Source organism: Talaromyces atroroseus (assembly GCF_001907595.1).
Source record: "Talaromyces atroroseus strain IBT 11181 chromosome Unknown scaffold_0, whole genome shotgun sequence".
Taxonomy (NCBI): Eukaryota; Fungi; Ascomycota; class Eurotiomycetes; order Eurotiales; family Trichocomaceae; genus Talaromyces; species Talaromyces atroroseus.
In genome coordinates, this window is record NW_017971432.1 from 2,734,668 (window position 1) to 2,750,226 (window position 15,559).

General features: G+C 46.5%; 6 protein-coding genes across 6 annotated transcripts; 3 read left to right on the top strand and 3 right to left on the bottom strand.

Annotated features, from left to right (window-relative positions):
• Positions 1-889: 889 nt before the first annotated feature.
• Positions 890-3,181, bottom strand: UA08_00975 (hypothetical protein; the record flags this gene model as incomplete). Its single annotated transcript, XM_020260840.1, has 1 exon — positions 890-3,181. One exon carries the CDS (start codon positions 3,179-3,181, stop codon positions 890-892), a length of 2,292 nt encoding a protein of 763 aa, XP_020124472.1.
• A 224-nt stretch (positions 3,182-3,405) lies between these two features.
• UA08_00976 (hypothetical protein) lies at positions 3,406-4,253 on the top strand (the record flags this gene model as incomplete). Its single annotated transcript, XM_020260841.1, has 3 exons — positions 3,406-3,495; positions 3,552-3,788; positions 3,843-4,253. The coding sequence occupies 3 exons, from the start codon at positions 3,406-3,408 to the stop codon at positions 4,251-4,253; spliced, it is 738 nt and encodes a 245-aa protein (XP_020124475.1).
• A 362-nt stretch (positions 4,254-4,615) lies between these two features.
• Positions 4,616-5,794, top strand: UA08_00977 (hypothetical protein; the record flags this gene model as incomplete). The annotated part of the gene is made up of 3 exons (XM_020260842.1): positions 4,616-4,654; positions 4,762-5,002; positions 5,055-5,794. 3 exons carry the CDS (start codon positions 4,616-4,618, stop codon positions 5,792-5,794), a joined length of 1,020 nt encoding a protein of 339 aa, XP_020124474.1.
• Positions 5,795-6,459: 665 nt separating this feature from the next.
• UA08_00978 (hypothetical protein) lies at positions 6,460-8,260 on the top strand (the record flags this gene model as incomplete). Its single annotated transcript, XM_020260843.1, has 9 exons — positions 6,460-6,657; positions 6,720-6,831; positions 6,887-7,104; positions 7,167-7,211; positions 7,269-7,611; positions 7,665-7,727; positions 7,789-7,993; positions 8,052-8,174; positions 8,218-8,260. The coding sequence occupies 9 exons, from the start codon at positions 6,460-6,462 to the stop codon at positions 8,258-8,260; spliced, it is 1,350 nt and encodes a 449-aa protein (XP_020124481.1).
• A 309-nt stretch (positions 8,261-8,569) lies between these two features.
• Positions 8,570-11,415, bottom strand: UA08_00979 (hypothetical protein; the record flags this gene model as incomplete). Its single annotated transcript, XM_020260844.1, has 4 exons — positions 8,570-8,787; positions 8,886-9,023; positions 9,109-9,523; positions 9,610-11,415. The coding sequence occupies 4 exons, from the start codon at positions 11,413-11,415 to the stop codon at positions 8,570-8,572; spliced, it is 2,577 nt and encodes an 858-aa protein (XP_020124480.1).
• Positions 11,416-12,782: 1,367 nt separating this feature from the next.
• UA08_00980 (ATP-dependent RNA helicase rok1) lies at positions 12,783-15,038 on the bottom strand (the record flags this gene model as incomplete). Its single annotated transcript, XM_020260846.1, has 1 exon — positions 12,783-15,038. One exon carries the CDS (start codon positions 15,036-15,038, stop codon positions 12,783-12,785), a length of 2,256 nt encoding a protein of 751 aa, XP_020124105.1.
• Between the last annotated feature and the right edge of the window lie 521 nt (positions 15,039-15,559).

Below are 15,559 nucleotides of genomic sequence, written 5' to 3' on the forward strand. Positions count from 1 at the left end.
TAAAAGCGGGGCATGCCGCCTACGTTCATACTGAGTTAGCCGGCATACACAACTACACAGCACAGCACTACACGTCTTACTAGCCCAACGACCTGATCTATTGACATTGCCTGGCTTTGAATGCACTGGAAGGGCTCTTTGATTGTGCCGTGGCCAAAAAGTCTTCCCTTTCCATTACGTCGACTCCGAATGCTCAGGCGCTTTCCGGCCATAGACAACAGCACTACCGGTATCATGGTCAGATCAGATCATCCCAGGAGATTCGCTGCTCATAATGTCAGACTTACAATTCGTGGTACGCATGGTACATGCTACGGCTGGTGTCCAATTGGTGATTGACTTGAAATTTTCAACGGACGGCAGTTTTGAAGGAGTCGCTTTGAATGAGCCCTGGTGTTGCATCCCCCCTTCCACGTGTTGTACCGTCTGCTGGTGCAATTATAAACAAGGTTTTCGTATGTGGCGGAGTAAGAGAAAGATGAATTTTCTTTCACAATACAATCGTACCTGACAATTCTTTACTTTCAGACCGTGGTGGAAATGAAAAGCCACTTTGTACATCGCAACGAAACCATATTCCCCAATCCACATGAGTTTATTCCGGATCGATGGTTGGGCGAGAAGGTGAAAGACTTCGACATCTAACTCGTACTGAATCAAGCAATGTAGAGTGATCCTACAAGTTGCTAGTTTAGATCAATAGATTGTGAAGGACTTTGTTAGAATAAGAGAAGGCTAGTGGCGTCATATAGTAGTTCTGCCAGATATTACACAACAAGGAGACTTTTTGGAGCTCTTAAAAACTACATAACAGATACCAACGCCAAACAAACTAGTATATACCTCAAATGCTGTTCTGCAACGTCAGGTCGCTAAATTGAGTGCTCCTTCACTCATCATCATCATCGTCCTCGTCGTCTTCGTCGACCTCCTCATTGTCATCCTCACTTTCAACCTCTGACAACAAATCATCATCGTTCAAATTCTCGCGCTCCTTTTGTCGTTGCGTTTCCTCGTCTTGTCTGCCTTGTTCAAGAATAGCTGCCTTTTCCTCGCGCAACTTACGTTGAGTCTTGACAAATGCACCAAGAGGTGTCGTCTCCCACTCTGTCTCCTTGAGAAAGTTTTCCACGTCTGCCCTATCCTTGGGGGCAAAGGTGACTTTAGCCCGGCGCTCCTCGATCCATCGAGAATTGAGTTCAATCTTTTGCACCAGGAGTAAAACCGTGTGGTTGAGTTTTGAGTTTTTATTGCCATTGTTGCGGGATCCAGCCTCCTTGAGCCAACGTTTGAGCATCACAACAATAGGTAGCGAGAGCTCAGGGAATGCAATATGTTTTGTCCAAAGAACAAAGAACTCGGATAACAGCTCAACGACCTGCTCGCCCACTCCATCCTGATACACGCGAGTGCGAATGTATGACTTCGCTGCTCGAATAGACGTGTTGAAATCCAAGGGTCTCAATGTGCTGGACTTCGGGGGCTTTCTCATTTCGGTAGAGTTGAGAACCTCCAGAAGGATCGGGGCTAGAGGAATGTATGTGCCTGTAGAGCGCGAGATACGTAGGAGAGCACGAGCAAGCTGGAAACGTAGAGGGAAATACTGGGGGGTGGGGATTAAGCGCATAGCGCCCAGCGTTATTTGCACGACAGGGTATATCAGGGGCCTCAGAGCAGATTGTTTGCCGGCTTCTGCCTCAACTAGGGCATTGCAATGCTGAGAGAGCACACGAGACCAGAAATCAAGCGAGTGCACGTATTGCCAATTGTAGATCGTTTTGTACGAGTCTTTGCTCTTATTTGTGATGCTGCTTCGAAGATGGATGGCAAGCTGGCGAATAAAACTAAACCCGGCTGTGTAAGACACATTCTGGTCAATGCCCCAAATCTCCGCTGCCGAGTTCTTTGTCAGATTGACACCGGCAAGCGTATGAACTGTGGTGTTCCTGCTGCCTTTCACGACACCTTCATAGGTTGCTTTCAACACTGCTTCCCGGATTCCGGCATCACCAATTTTCATCAGACGGCGCATGATCAAGAAACCAGTAACACGAACGGCTTCAGAGTTAGTGTTGTCAGACCAAATGCTGACCACGGTTTTTACAATGACTTTCAGAAGTTTCCGGAACTGGATGAGATATGGCAGCATCGGCTCGATGGATGAAAGTGTGAGCTTTAGAGTAGATGCATCGGATAAGTTGGTAAGAAGCTGAAGGACCGACGACATATAAGATTTGATGAGTGAGCTAAGTGTTTTGAATTTCTGCGACTCCGCTGACACTCTGACTTTGCCCCCTGCAGTTTCCTTAACTGGTAGATGGTGTGCCAATGCTTTGGGGACCAATTCCAACGCTGTGATGAGGACTTGGTGGTAAACATCAGGATCTGAAATCGTGTACTTTATATTCTCGCTTTCTGCTTCATTGACGTATGCTGCTGCCCGGAAGGCAAGTACTGCTTGACGCAGAGCCCTCAATGAATGCTGCTCCTGCAAAGACTTCTGCCATTTCTTCACCTCGGACATAGTAATCGTGTTGTCAATCGAAGCCTCCTCCACCTCATCGTCGTTTGTCGTACCCTTGGATTTCTTCTTCTTTTTAGCAGGGCCGTCGTCGGTCTCGCTCAATTCATCCACTTCAGCCAGGTCACCATGATCATCAAAATCGAGAAGCTCGGCATCGTTTTCCTTGAGGTATTTGTAGAACTCCGGGTCTTTCTCTTTAAGAGCCTCCAATTGTCCCTTGTGTTCTGTGAAATCGCCAACGCTGCTAGCATCAGATTGTTGCTCGCCATCCGACTCAGCGTCGCTCCCAGCGCTTTCAGCTGCAGATTCCTCATCCTCAGCATTCTCGTCCGTCCGCTTTCGTTTGCCAATTTTGGGTGTCACATCCTTCTTCTGCGCTTTCTTCCCTTTGCTGTTCTTCGGTTCCGAGATCTCGAAAGCTCCAGCAAAGAAATCATCGACGTTCATCTCGGCGAACGCATTTTCCTTGGCCTGTTCCTTAGGATCAATCACTTGCTCGGCGGCCTCTTTCTCGCGTCGCTCCGCATTTCTGGCCTTCTTCTTGTCATTTACTTGGTGCCTCTGTTTGATCTTGGCAAACTCCTTTCGTCTTTCCAGGGTATCACCCAAGTGGCGTTTCTGGAATTTCTTCGTGGCTTTCTTTGGTTTCACGGCCATGGTTACTGACTAATGCACAAGCGAGCGTGCAAAAATCAAGCCCGTAGATGGTGCTGCGCGCAAGTATTGACGGGGAAGAGACTTATTTGCGGATGAGGAAAAAAAATCGAATTGCCCGGCAGAAACTCACCGCACAGACCAGTCTCCGCTCCCCGCCTTCCTGGCTGCTGATGATGGGCTGCGTCCTTCTGTTCAGGTTGGCATCTGCAATTCCAGGCACAATAATGCATTCCCAACGGCCTTTATCTTATGCTCCAACTCCCTACAGCTATACTCCCAACCCGGCTCTGTCGGCTACAATCAATCTCGATGAAGTAAGCTTTTACTCGAATCTGCCTGTTGCTAGCTAGCTATACTGACATCAGTCAAGGAAGTGAAGCTTGCATCAAGCTCCACTGAGCGCGATCTGTATGAATCACTTGCCGAAATTTATAGCATCATCGTCACTTTAGACGGGCTGGAAAAGGCCTACATCCGCGACGCTATAACCGAGTCCGAGTATACAGAAACATGTGCCCGTCTACTGAAGCAATACAAATCAACCCTTGGCGACGATACAGTTGCGAGAGAATTTGTGGACCTGGAAACATTCAAGCGCACATGGCAAGTACGTTGGTCCTGTGAATTGCCTTTCCAATAGTACGCGTATTGATTTGCCCAGTTGGAATGTCCCCGAGCTACAGAACGTCTGCGCATTGGTTTACCCGCCACGGTCGAACAAGCATCCCACGGCGCGCACACTCCGAGCAGTGGCGTGCCTACCAGTGCTACAGTCGGCGCGGGAGCTTCCGGCAGTCTTATTCTCACTGCAACGGAAAACTTTATCACGTTTTTAGATGCACTTAAGCTCAACATGGTTTCCAAAGATGCGCTGCATCCGCTCCTTTCCGAAGTCATCCAATCAGTCAACAAAGTCACAGATCGAGATTTCGAATCGCGCGGCAAGATCATACAATGGCTGATTACACTCAACCAAATGCGCGCAACTGAGGAACTAAGCGATGATCAAGCTCGGGAGCTGTCATTTGATATCGAGCAGGCGTATCAGGGGTTTAAAGCGACGCTCAACTGAATAGTCCGAGACGCACAAAATACACTTGAAATATATATTCATTCATATATACCAACCATCATACCAATGGTTTGAAATCCATGTCATCATGAATATGTGGTGAGTGTCGAGGACTGACCGCCTTGCGGTTTGACCGACGGACTAATCGGAGCCGCGGAGCGAATCCCGGCTGACAAAAGACCCACTCTGAAGGCGTTACTTTTCCTAAATAGGAAATGGCGACTTTTTTTTTTTTCTTTTAGTCCCGCTATCTTCGTGATAAGGCCAGACTCTTGGTCCCTTGACGATAGATTCTATGGCCATACAAAGCATTATATTGCAGATGGGATTCATGCTATTACTGTTGAAACTTACTGTCAACCATGATCACCGCGGACGATGATGAGCCTCTGCACGGTATAGTACCCATCATCGGCCTTGCCCCTCATTCGCCTCACCGTTATGAATAATATATGGAGGGCTCGATAAGCTGATAAGTGCACTGGAAATAGTGCTTGATCTACCACAGTTATATACAAAGCCGCCATCTTCAGAGATTCTCAAGGCGCTAGATTATCTAGCTATCCAGCCGAAAAGCTTTGGGCATGGCTCCCGTGATGCGTCGAAACCCAAAGTACTACCTTCCGGGGTCACGGAATACCTCACATCCATTATATCTAGTTCTTTGGCTTGGTTAGAGTCTGATTGCTTGCGCGAAGAAATATGGGATATTGCATCTGCTAGGTTGAGTGAGCGTGCGGGTCGAACGGGTAAATTCCAGTCAACCATAACCATTGCGCGACAGATACTTACATGATACAGCAATGCCGTCATTGTCTCGGTTGTTTCATATTCCCACATCGTCTGGCGAAGAGTTCTCTCTTACATTGCATGAACCTTCTCTTACATCTGATAACTTGGGAATGAAAACTTGGCTGTCCTCATACCTACTTTCGCGTCGTCTGCATTTCATATTCGAGTCGGTACCTGAGCTAGTCAACTCTGACCTAACTTCATCGTCATCAGGCACTCGGCTTAGAGCCTTAGAACTAGGTTCCGGTACCGGCCTTGTAGGACTCTCATTTGCTACTCTACAAGGTCCATCGGCTTCAATTCATCTCACCGATCTTCCTGCTATTGTGCCAAACTTGGCGAGCAACGCAGCTCTGAATTCTGAATTATTGTGCGAGGTCAATGCCGAAGTGACAACTGGAGTCCTTGATTGGTCCACACCTCCTGCTTCGGCTCCAAGTAGCGAAGAGCGGTACGACATCATCCTCGCCGCAGATCCACTCTACTCCCCTGAGCATCCCAGGTGGCTAGTTCAAACCATCGAACCCTGGCTCAGCCGAAGCCTACATGCGCGTGCAGTTGTTGAATTACCATTGCGGGACGCTTATCTGCCTCAAGTTGAGGAATTCCGTAAGAGAATGGAAGAAATTGGTTTAGCCATTGTTGAACAGGGCAATGAAACGGGATATGATGATTGGGAGGACGCCGATGGGGAGTCTGTGGAAGTTCACTGTTGGTGGTCAGTTTGGGGCTGGAGTGAGAAACTATAGCTGTTCTGTTTTGTTTTGTTTCTTTTTTTCTTCCTCCTCTCCTTCCTTATTTTCATATAGAGAATATACACGAGACACGAATGATGGAGTACGTGGTCTACCTAATAGAACGAGCATGTGCGTCGCTATGTCTTTTCTTGGCACTCCGAAGAACGGAGGCCAAGGATCGATGAATCCGAAGAGACAAAGAGCGGGGCAATTTTTTATCTGATCCGCTGTGGACACCGGCCTTGCCTAATCTGATCTGAATCGTCCGATGTCATTCTTTCTGTTTTCCACGCAAGTAATCGAAGAAACTCGCGATATCTCAGGTGATTATGAATTTTATATGCTATATGTATCCTACGAATAGCAATTCTTAACCATGACATCACCATTTCGCAGACTTGCGAAGAATCATGAGCAAATCCAGTACGCGTACCACCACTATCAGGCTCTAATGAAACCCACCGCCAAGGACTTGCAGTGGGCCACAGATGAGGAGAATTTCACTGCGAAGAAAGTTTTGTCAAGTCGTCACTCAAGAGCGCTAATCGGCACTTTGAAGACAATACTATATATAACGGGCCTGCCTAGGCCAGAGTACTATTTTTCCTAATTCACACCCCCAAGCTTACCTAGATAGATGCAAGTCATCAGCAGCCATTCGTGAGAGATTCCCCAAGATGGACGCATTAGCCAAAGATCCGGTCGTCTCGCAAGGCTCTCGGGAGCCAACGGAGGCAGAGTCCGAACAGTCATCCCAAAAACAGCCTCCGCCCCTCAGTGCCAAACTCATCGCGGTGCTGCTGATATCATGTGTCAGCTTTGGGTCGCATTGGTATTCGAGCGTTACTAGTGCTATGAAAAGCACGCTCAAAAAGGTACACAATTTTGACTGCAAGTCAGGTCTATGTTTTCTGTACTTACACGCTACAATGTCTAGGAGTTGCACATCACAAATACACAGTTCTCTCTCCTCGAAGCAAGTGAAGACTTCATGGCAACAGTTCTCATGCCATTCAGCGGCCTTATCACAGATCGATTTGGCGGCGCTGGTAAGTTAGCCTGCCCAGTCTTGGAACAAATAGACGCTAACAACGAAGCACAAAGAAATGATTGTATATGGCAACATTGTCTATACAATTGGATCTATCCTTGTCGGGGGAGCAGCAACCGTCCGGTCATACAATTTTATGATCGCTGGTCGAGTGATTCTAGCTTTTGGAGATATCGCAACTCAGATTGCTCAATATAAAATGTTTTCTTCGTGGTTTCCCCCGAGCAATGGGTTTGCATCAACACTGGGCTTTGAACTCGCGATTGGAAAGGTATGCTTAACCTTTTTCCTTTGGTTTTGTTATATAATACCTATGATGCTAAGCCAAAGCAGATTGGAGGATTCGCTGGACATTCAACAGCGAACATCATCGCAACGGTAAGCTTCTAATCACAAACCAGAATTTATTTGGTCTCAGTCACTAATCATGCACAGAGAACTGGCAACTTTGCCTGGACATTCTGGGTGGCGGTTTTCATGAACCTATTCACGAACGCCTCAACAATTCTTTTCTGGTTCTTCAGTCGTTACTGCAACAAACACTATACTGGACGAAGGGATACTGCCACCGACGAGACCCTGACAGAGAAGAATAAGAAGTTTGAAATCAAAAAATTGTTTCAGCTTCCCTGGACGTTCTGGCTCATTATGTTTTTCTCCTTGTTTCAAACCAGTGCTGCCGTTGTATTCAGTCAAAATTCAACAGAGCTTGCGCAGAAAAGGTTCAATGTCAGCTCGATAAAGGCCGGCTGGTATAGTTCACTTAGTCAATACTCAGGTAAGTTATACCGCCTCCTTCCCTATACTTCAGGACTAACTTTGGGTGGGCAGGATTCTTCCTGGTGCCTTGTTTGGGAGTCTTTCTTGATATTTTCGGTAATAGAGCCACAATCAGTAAGTCTTGAATTCAGATTATTTACCCGCCGAATAATGAATGTTAACAGTGGTGGAATAGTGTGTGTTTGTGGAATTGGTATGCTACTTTGTATGTGTCTGGTCAATTTCGCCGACACAGCTGCTGGTACCGGAACTTCCTTTGGCATCTATGCCGTGGCCGTGTCTCTAGGGCCTACGTCCATCATTGATAGCATCCGGACAGTGCTGTGGCATCAATCCGTGTTCGGATCAGCCTACTCGCTCAAAGTCACCATGAACAATGCGTAAGTTTTCGTGTCTATCTTCTTTCCGATTTTGTTCCATTGTTAATGACTTTTTCAGGATGAACGTCATCATACGGATTATTACAGGTGCTCTCCAAGACGCGGACCACGATTCATACCGCCGAGCTGTCAGGGTGTACCTCTTCCAGGCTGCCGCATCTGTCGTGGCTGGGCTGGCATTGTTAGTCGGTTCTGCATTCACAGATTCTTTGTCCCTGCTGCAGTGGACTAGAAAGTATCGTCTCAATAAGGGGGGACCCATCATAAGTGAACTTAAGGAGCGGTTTATGGTAGTGAACGCGAAACGAAACAGGATGATTGCTCTCGGATGCTTCTCTTTGCTGATCTTGCTAATTATTGGCAGTTGGGTGGCATATATTTGGGGTGCTGTAACGGGGCATAATTCCTAACAAATCCGAGACGTATTGAATAACTTTAAAACGTTTAATAGTATAGCTAGTTAGTGTGATCACCGTGTGACTTGCTGCTCAAAACCAGGCTTTTGCCTATTTACCTGCACTCGTGCTAGATTACGACGCTCTCCAAATTAAGCAATCGTCAGATACATCGAAAGCATCACGTCCGAGTTCTAACCCAGTGTCTAACAACGCGTAGGTATTGCGGATCCCACTCCCTCCGCCTGGCCGTTTCCTCCTTGATCTGCTTTTCTATAATCTCGAGCCGAGAAGGATCCAGATAAGTATTCCGACATATTTCGGCAAACTGAGTATCCCACGAGTCGCGAAAGGAGAGCTCTGCAAGCAGATTCCAATGTTTAGAAGGCTCGGGTGCTTCTGGAAATATTGTTTTCCATTTGTCAATTGAGCACGTTCGTGTACCATTATCAAAAAAAAGGGCAATTACGAGAAAAGTTGATGGAACGGCGGCTTACCAACAGTGACACCTTTAAAATTATCCGGAAACCCTTGGGCGAATGTACATATCGGAGGCTCTAGGTAGCTGTGGTTCATGACCCGAAGAAGTGATGGGTTGAGAAAGGTGCACATTGATCGGATCTCGGTTGCTGACACTATATTTTCGTCGTATCAGAGATTTTTAATATAGTATGAAAGAATTAATGACTAATTAGCACACAATCCCAGGTAACAGCTTACACTCATGTTCCCTCCCCTTGCAAAGGTCATCAGTGTTGAGCACAAAGTGACAGGAAGGCTCGTTATGGAGAGAGTCTGTCTCTACGGACAGTTGAAACCTAGCATGTACCACCCAAATCTGCAATCCTGTCCATTTCTTACGAAGACCGTGCTCTGTCCAGCTGCCGTATATATAGCCGAGGACAGGAATCACGGACCCATCTGCAGAGATCAGTTCTGGTTGGGTTTCTAATGACGTGCATGGATGCAGGATGAATCGCTTCCAATCGTGCCATTCTGCCGAAACCAGATTATAGCCGTTTGCTACAACACCAGATCCGTCTAGGATAGCAATATCACCGGGAGTCTCGTTGAAAAATCCGGCAGCCGATGTGGCACATTTGGTAGCGTCAAGAATTCTGGGTGTTAGAAGTGTCTGGATTTCATCAGTTAGCTTTTACAGTCGTGCTGATGAAATTATAGTTTCAATAGTTTTGGGAGGGGGGAAGGATATGTGCGAACGTTGATTTCTTTGGGGATATATTTTTGCTCTGTCATGTCCAATGTCCCAGTTTCTCTGTCATACACAAATCTTTCAATCTCGCCTTTCTCGGGGTCGATCAGAACACTTCCCCTAACGGACGGCATATGGGCAGAATCAATGTGTTCAGAATATTGTTGACCTGAAAAGTAAATAATAGAATCATGGCTTTTGTCATTCAGCCACTCCGTAAGTTGTGGTTGATTCATAGAACCCTTGCGGTAATAATCATATGTTCTCCCCATTCGATATGCCTGGGAAGACCGGAAATGGCTATAGGTGATATATGGAAGCTCAAGGATCATGGCACCCTCAGTTGTGACAATTGTTTGTGCCTCATACCCTCCTTCCAAGCCCGGCATCCATTCAACAACAGTCTTTGTAACAGATACATCCTCTTTTGGCAATCTGACGCATAAAAAATGCCACTTCCTGGTCTTCTCCTCATCCGAGGGCTTCACAGATGATAGAGATATCTGGTCAAATGGAAAGATCGCCACATCAAGAGTGCTGTACTTGAGATTTGAATAGGCGCCGAGTCCTTCTGCCAAACGCAATGTACTCACTAGACGTGTCGATTTGCCTAGTCCAATGAAAGGTGTCCAATTTTCATCGTAAAGCTGAGAACTAATTTCCTTCGTAAACTTCCAGAGCAATGCTCTCGCTTTGCGGTCTTTGCCATGTTCCATGTACAACTTTGCTAGAGCAGGAACAACCTGCTCTCTCAATAATGACAAAAAAGTCTCAAGAAACGTGTCGCTAAGATTTCCATTCTTTCCATGTTCCTCGGCACTATCTAGAAAATCTTCGTATAGTCCCATCACAGCCCTCACCCTATCACCTTGTATTTGCGAAAACCAGTAGCGTAAAGTATGTTCCGATGCGTCGTTCAAATAATAGTTACCCAGGCGCTCAGTGCAGTCCCAAGTCATGGAATGATAGTCTCCATATATCTTCTTAGAATATTTCAACGCTTTCGCAATCAGACTTCTTCGTTTTATTTCATCGACATGCTGTGCCAGAGCTAACCGTAGACTGATCGTATGCCCACTTTCACACACTTTTTGCGATGGAGTATCATTGCTTTCCTTTGCGTCCTTCAACAGGCCCAGAACCCGTCTCGACAAATTTATCAATTTTCCATCAGCCCATGTAACATCATCATTCACATTCGGTATGAGCACGCAAATTTCTGTAATTAACTGTGCAATTTCCGAGTCTGAGGATGCCAGTAAACAATTCAAAGCATGTTTCATTGGATTCTTCCCTGTCGTTCGGGTCGGTATATACTTTGGATATTTTTCGAAGAAACTCCACAGTATGTGACCGACAAAAAACCGGATATAGCCTTTCTCGTAGGCGGACGAAGAGGACCAGGTAAGTCTGTGATAAAGTATATAATCACCTGCTACGTCCACGATCTCATTCATGGGCTTCTTCTGCTTACGCAGCGCGACAACCTTTTCCGCAGCAAGCAAGAATGCTTCGAACCTCTCCGCGTCAATGTAGGGGAGCGTATAACGGTATAAAATATACAAGTATTCCGATATCCACGAGACAACTCGAAGACGTGTCAATGAGAACCACTTTATCGAGTCCTGCGGTAATTTTAAAAGTTTTTCAAGCCGAGTGTACTGGTTTTCGGTGATGTTAAGTTCTCCAAGCTCGGGGTGGATATATTTCTTGTTCAACTGATCTCCAGCGGAATTGCTACCACTCGTGTCATGGGATTGGTGGGAGTCGAGTGAACCAACTATTTTGGGCTCTTCGTCTTGATCCGTCTTCATTTTTGATTTGGCTTTTCCCTTTTCCCTTTATCGTCTGAAAGTGAGGGTTTTAATGGAACCTGGACAATTGTTGATGACTTCAATCCTGACTGCGCGCACTATGTACGCCTAGCCATCAACGGCACGTAGGGCTATTCCAAAAGTGGGCGAGCACATATATTACTGAAAAATGCTGATAAAACTGCCGTTTTGGAATGTTGGCATCCGGAATGGCTGTTGTTGTTGTTGTCGGACTCTAATCATTAATGGCAGATAGTGGCACTAGTCCTAATATGGAATGGTTGTATCTACGTCTTAGCTTGCTACTTGAAGGGTTGGACGGATTGCTTCACCGCGTAAGCTGTTAGAAGACGTCCATAGCTCGTCAGCAAAAGCAGACACTGTGGTTGTCTTGATTGCTTCGCTGTGATTGGTGTACCTAGCAGACGCCCACGTGACTATCACGTGCTGGAGCATTGAAACATGACGTCAGTGGGGACACTAGAATATGGAACAATCGAAAGGACGAGCCCATTCTTTAGAATCCTTTATATACTCTAGTAGAAATAGAAGAGAAGAGAAAAATACTCTTGATCGAAATAAGCAGTCATGATCGGCTTTCTGGCTATCACGGCCATCCCCACAGTCACCGGCATTTCCTTCGCAGCGAGCGAGCAGCGCAAAGCAAATAGTCGCATGCAAGACGAGAAACGAATGGCGAAGTTCTTCATGAGCGTCTATTGCGAAGGAGATACAGAAAAAGCAAGAAATTTGCACAGACAGAGAGCGGTCCTGCGGAACAATAAAGTACTTTCCTTCCTCCCAAACAAAAAAAGAGGGTGGTTTATTTCCATTTTCAACACGCTTTACTAATTAATCATCTATAGGTATATATTGATAATGCACAACCAGCCCTCCGAAAGATACCGTCACACACAGCCGCAGCGTTTTTTATCGCGTACCCAGACGATGATCGCAAGCGAGGAGATGGGCTCGTCAGCACGATATCGGACAATCCACCCATGCTGAACTGGTTATATGTGGATAAAAACACATTGGAATTGAAATATGGCAACCGCACACAAAGCATAGAGCATATCGTCGGTCATTGGGATTGGACAGAGGATCAGTCGGGTCTTTTGTTAGATGGGAAAGAGTTGTGGACTGCTGTTGAGGAGGAGAAAGACGTTTGGGCGTTATACTATGATATCAACGGAAATGGGTTGGCCGGAGTTGTCGATCCAGGGAAAGAAGTGATTGAAATCAGCATTGATAGAGATATGGTGGAGAAGCCTGCAGAAAATAGTGCCGAGAATAAGACATGAATCGATTTGGATAATTCTCCCGTGCAATTCCCTACGATTGATATGCCCCTAAGAAATTGGCGCTTAATCGTCAAGTCCCTCCCATTCATCATCTCCACTCTCATGAGTTTTGGTTGCGGGGGCAGGATTCTGCGTTCTGTTGCGACTTGCTGCAATAGCACCCTTCTTCTTGTTTTCCATGCGACGGTCATATCCGCTCTTCGTGCTGATCCGAGCCTTCCCAGTCTTATCCACGTCAACCTTAAGTTTGGCCGAAGCTGCGCGGGCTTTAACGCCATGCTTTTTCAAATCCTGTCTGTCTTTCTTGCTGAGATCTGGAAGGGAGTCAAGGAGCCACTTCTGCACAGATTGTTCCTTGCCCTGTAGCTTCTCGCTAGTATGGATGAGATTGGCGATGCTTTTGACATAAGGTATGTCTTCCTTCGTGTAATATGTCACTGCAACACCTCCTTCGCGTCCAGCCCTGCCCGTCCGACCCACACGGTGGACATATGCAGCACTAGAAGTTGGAATGTCATAGTTGACTACGCCATTAATGCCACGGAAATCAACTCCGCGTGCCAGCAAGTCGGTCGTTATAATAATCCAGATTTCGCCTTTGCGGAAGCCCTTCATGATCTCAGATCTGCGGGTCTCAGAGAGGTCGGAATGGAGAACTGCAATACGGGACGAGCCGCCCGCTTCGATCGGAATATCGTACAGTAGTTCCGAGTGCAATGCAACAGCTCGAGGGATCGTCTGAGTGAAAACAAGAAACGGTGGGCGAAGACGAATTTCATTAGGGGCAATAGCTGCTGTAGGGTGCAATAATTGACGTAGTCCGAGTAGTTTTCCTTGTTCGGTAGCCGCATAAATTAATTTGTGCTGAATGTTTGGGACTGCAGAGTCTTTGAGACCGATGACCAAGCGGAGCAAGGGTCTTTTGTCTGCCTTGAGCGAGTCATGACGGGCTTCCAGCGTCGACTTTGTTAGCTCTTCAATACTGGATCCCATTGTGGCAGACCAGAAAGATATCCCGAGGCTGGGTCTTGTGCAGGCGTTCCATACGGCGAGTGTCTGCTCACGGAACAATGGGTCGAGTAATACGTCTGCCTCGTCTAAAACGAGATGCCGCACCGACGGGAGGGAGTCCATATTCTTCGTCTTATTCACCGATATTGCATTTACTAGGGCCAAAGGTGTTGTGACAATGATATCACTTTTCGTTATTGTAGTGTCTTTTCGGTCATCCGTCGATTTGAGTTGCTCGTCTCCATCTTCATCCTGATCTGAATCGGATTCAACAGACTCGTCCTCCTCATCGTGGTCGGTATTTGGGTGCGCCACAACTTGCATGCCCTTCTTCATCGCCGTAATTTTTACTCCAGTTCCAACTGCTAACTTGCGGCCTTCATTGACAATCTGACTTACAAGCTCTTTCGTGGGCGCAACAACAATCGAAGAAATCTCGCGTTTCTCGGGTTTTTCGCGATGGTAATTGACGGTCTTATTGATGAGAGGAATCAAAAATGCCAATGTCTTCCCGCTTCCTGTCGGTGCCACGGCTAGCAGATCCGGCTCGTGGGCATGTTTCACCGTTGTTTTGTCGAACGATGTGTTTCCAAGAAGAAGAGGCAAGCTTCCCATTTGCACTTCAGTGGGAACTGAGAACCCTTGTTCAGCGATGTTCTCTGCCAGCCGCCTCGAAATTCGATACCTCTTTCGAAGATCTTGAAACGACATCAATGGCTCCGGATAGAGCTGCCGGGCCTCTTTTTGCTTTTTCTTGCTGAGTGAAGGTGTCTGATTGCTGGCTTTCTTTTTCTTTTTCTTCTTGGTATTGCCGTCATTTTCATCATGAACATTGGTCTTGTCTGCTAGAATCTCGTCTAGATCTCTCAAATCGACAACTTTAATCTTGTGCGTCTTCATGATAGACCGACGCTCAGACTCTTCCATGAGATCGGGTTGATCTTGCTGCTCTCCGTCTGAATCGTCATGATGGTGAGATTCTTGAGTTCCTTCTGTATCATTTTTGTATTTCCGAGCCTTTTTGGATGGCTCTTGCAATCCTGTTGTCTTGGCTGCTGATGACGAGAGCCCACCACCGCCACCAAACAAAAGACGCTGGGTAGCCTCGAATTCATCATTCTTTTCTTCCTGGGCAGGACTTATTTCGGCTGCATCTCCCCTTTTCCTCTTCCTCGAGATTTGGCCATTGTCTGCAGAACCAAAGAGTTGTGGGTTCTCTGCTTTACCTGCAGATGGGAGCCGGCCAACTGTGGTGGAAGCGGCAGGCTTCAGTTTCGTCGACCGAGTCAACAGCCTGAACGCATCCATGGCGAGTCGTTTTCAGCAGGGAACTCAGAGCATGCAAAGGTCGAGCTTGAAAAATAGAATAGTATAAAATCATCTGTCACAAAAAAACTAGCATGGGTATCTCCAACTATTTGACGTGTTGATGCGGTTCATAAATTTTTTTGGACGGGAAAAAAGTTTCGACGGCTAATGGTCCGGCCGGCGGCCAATCAGAAGCTTGGAATTCGGACATTATTTCTCGCCCATTCACCAAGGCAAATTGTATTTTTCACTTCATGACTGGGTTACAAATATTTATTCAATTAATAAACGAGAGAGCATAAAAAAAACATTCTGTCTATGAACCCTGCTAATACTGTTGAACTCATAAAGTGTACGGCTGCCCCAAGTGTAGATAGACAATTACTCACCACCAGCAACTCTGGCTGCAATAGTTATTAAATTTGCCAACGAGCATAGACCGCAATCTACGGGAATATGAGAAGTGACAGAATGCAGCTTATATTCCATCGTCTATCATACAATAGTCCAGATCGCTGCCA